The sequence below is a fragment of the Vicia villosa genome, unplaced genomic scaffold, assembly GCF_029867415.1.
Source record: "Vicia villosa cultivar HV-30 ecotype Madison, WI unplaced genomic scaffold, Vvil1.0 ctg.000217F_1_1_3, whole genome shotgun sequence".
Taxonomy (NCBI): Eukaryota; Viridiplantae; Streptophyta; class Magnoliopsida; order Fabales; family Fabaceae; genus Vicia; species Vicia villosa.
The window spans coordinates 846,704-850,215 of NW_026705081.1; the positions used below are offsets into that span (position 1 = coordinate 846,704).

Genomic DNA, 3,512 nt, shown 5'->3' on the forward strand with positions numbered 1-3,512 from the left:
AAAAAACAAAAACTGAAAACTTTGACTAATACTAGTTTGATAAAAACAAATGTCATAATCAATCAAAGGTTCCATCTAGTTCTCTTCACACATTTTCACATGAGCAAGTCAACACAAATCCCAATTATCAGGATCACGGTTCTCGGGTTTCCTCACCAAATTTGTCAATAAAACACAATAAAACAACAAACTATAAAAAAACAAAACAAAAATATCAGTTAATTACATTTGCTAGCTCACATCACATGGAACAACCACCTAATCTTCCCATTATTTATATTTTCAAGTCATTATATTACGTTAACCCATGTTACCAAACACCAAATCCTTTGTCCATAATAATAAATAATTATTAATTAATAAATATAATAATGCACGATTAATGAAATTCAATACCAAAACCGCTCATACTTTTGACTAATTAACACGTATAAAAATTTTCAAAACTATTACATCATCACTTTAAAAAAATTCAAACCCATATAGAGTAGTGATACCTCATTAATATTAATAATAACAATGGTAAAACATCAATGAAACAAGTGACTCTTTCAAACCACAGATAATTTATATTTTCTAATCTAAATTTTTTTACATAAAAAAAATCACTGCCTCTCTAAATCACGATCATTGAGATTATCAGCACGAATACTATTAGAAGGTTGAATTCTTCTCGAAGATCTATCTCGAGTAAGAATCCTCTGAAAAGAACTTAATCGAAAAATGTTTTTGGAGGAATCACTAATAGAATCACCACCATCTGAAGTACTTTCAGATGATGGTTTAAACCAAATGGGACCTTCGCGAGTCTCTGGCTCAAGCCGCGGTTCAACCTTGGTTCGACAAATTGGACAAGTGGAATGCGAAGCTAACCACATATCGATACAAGCCACGTGGAAACTATGCTTACAATTAGGAAGCAACCTCATCATTTCTCCATCTTCTATCAAACTCAAACACACCGCACATTCAACAATATTATTAGAAACATCTTTGTTTTGTTCTTCATCTTGTATTTGTTTTTGTTTGAAGAGGAAAGTGGGAAGACTGGCGATGAGCGTTGGATCGAGCCCGCTGTTTGATGGATCGGAGAATTGAACGTGAGCATGAGCCACGGTGAGGCTGAGTTGATGAATGGCGGCCCTCCGGCGAGCTTGGCGTTTGAGAACATACCTTGCATAGAGATGAAGAGCCAAGACCAAAATCAATACTAGTACTAAAGAACATATTGCGGTTAACAATATTTTTTTGTTGAAGTTGCTTTGACTTGATCCATGATCAAAATTTCCAAATGGATAAAAACCATGATCATCATGGTTTGGATCATCATTGAAACTACTCATAGCTATAATATATTATGTTTATAGAATGAAGAAGAATGAAGATGGAGATTTGGTTTTATGAGGTTGGATATATATGAATGCAATGCGTGTTGTGTGGAGTGAAGAATAATGTGGCAAAGACTTTAATAACGTCCCTTTCGTAGTAAATTTATTTATTTCCTATGTGACTATAAAAGTCTGTGGCCTTAACTAAAAAGAAACTCCTATTTTTTATTATTCAAGATATTTGAATGTTGAATTTTGATGCTTAATGGGAATAGTGGGAATAGGGAGGGTAAAGGAAGACTATTATTTGTTTGATAGGTAGAACTTTTGCTTGGAAAAACAAGTTGCGTTGAATATATTGTACTTAGTTATTGACAAATAATTACACGCATTGAGATGTGTGAACAAATTGCTTAAAAAAATATGTATGAACAAAACTTGTAGAGCTAGACTATATATATATATATATATATATATATATATATATATATATATATATATATATATATATATATATATATATATATATATATATATATATAATTGGGTTTATATTAGATTGAGATTTTAAAAGATTTTTTATGATAAAAAATATTGTCGTATTCAATTAAGACTTTTAAATATTTAAATAAATTTTGTGAAATTCTATTAAAATAATTAAAACTTTTCTGTAAAGCAAAGAAATTTATTGATATTCAATTGAGATTTTCATAATTTATAAAAAAATATGTTGTGTTTCAAAAGCCTATCTATTTTAATAAAGATTCCTTTATTCAATAGATTTTGAGAGACTTTTGCCAGCAATTTCTTTAAGATTCTACTTGGCCTCTATTTTGAGTTTCTAACTTATAACATTGTTATATAGTTTATAAAGCTTGTATTACAATAAAAGACATGTTTGGTAATAGTATTTTCATCACAAATTTATATAGTTAATTTACTTTAATAATTTATAATTTGTTTTTTAGACGTTATTTTAAATAGCATTTTAATTTATAGCTTATCATTTTTTCTTTCATTATATTTCTTATAAATTTTAATTTTTTAAAAATATATTTAATTATTAATTAAGATATATATTTTTTTAATTTTTTAAATATATATTTAATTATTAATTAAGATATATATTTTTATGTCATTTTATATTTATCAGCTAGTTAAACGGTTAATTTTATCAAACACTTTAATTAGTTTATCAGTTATAAACTATAAGCCATCAGCCATAAACTATAAGTTATCAGGTAGCTTATCACTCAATAGTTATTTTACCAAACAGAACTTAAAATTCTTGAGACTTTTTCAAACTCTTTCAATATTTTTTATATCATGCTTTATATAATTTTTTTTTTAATTTCTATTCACTTTTTTCAATCATCATACATCATGATAAATTGTTTTTCTTTTTTTTTTTTCTATGTTTTTAGCATCATGTATTATTTTTTATTTTATCATGTATACGATCAATTATTCTTATTTTTCTTCAATACAATTGATTTGATCTAATATTTTTAAAATAATTTTTTTTCGTGATTTTACATGTATGTACAATTTTGTTTCTTATATTTTTTTAACGCTTTTTAATTCATATCATGTTATTTTATTTTTATACAACTAATATTTTATAAGTGGATATTATTTTTTATCAAATATTTTTCATTAAATTTTTTAATTGGACCATTAATCAATACATTTTTACTAATAATTTTGATGATAAAAAACATTAATTGTTCTTTTAAAAACAAATTAATTATTCAATTTGTAACTTTCATTCTTATTCAATCTCATACAATAGTGTGATTGGAAGGATACAAAATAGTTCATATTTTTAAGTTTTATTTCACTATTTTTAAATCAACACCTCCATTTTATTCAAAATATAAGCAACACTAGTTTGACATGTGCAACATTTTGTGGTTATCTTTGCAGAAAATTATATTTTGTTGAATTTCAAGTTGAATCTAAAAAATTATTAATGCTACTATTTTTGTTGAATTTGATAGGTATTTTTACTGAACTCATGGATGGCCAGCTAGAAATTGGCTAAAGACAAGAATCTAAGCGGTGATATTTTGTCATTACGTAATATTTGCGAGTATTTTCGACGGAATCAGTAAAATTATGAGCAAAATCCAAACAAATATATGGAAGAATTGAGCAAAGTTGCAAAAGAATAAGAAAAGGGGA

At 26.2% G+C, this 3,512-nt stretch overlaps 1 protein-coding gene across 1 annotated transcript; it reads right to left on the bottom strand.

Moving 5' to 3' along the window:
- Positions 1 to 485: 485 nt before the first annotated feature.
- On the bottom strand, positions 486 to 1,444 carry LOC131625439 (RING-H2 finger protein ATL40-like). Its single transcript, XM_058896306.1, has one exon. The coding sequence runs from the start codon at positions 1,341 to 1,343 to the stop codon at positions 606 to 608; it is 738 nt and encodes a 245-aa protein (XP_058752289.1). The 5' UTR covers positions 1,344 to 1,444; the 3' UTR covers positions 486 to 605.
- Between the last annotated feature and the right edge of the window lie 2,068 nt (positions 1,445 to 3,512).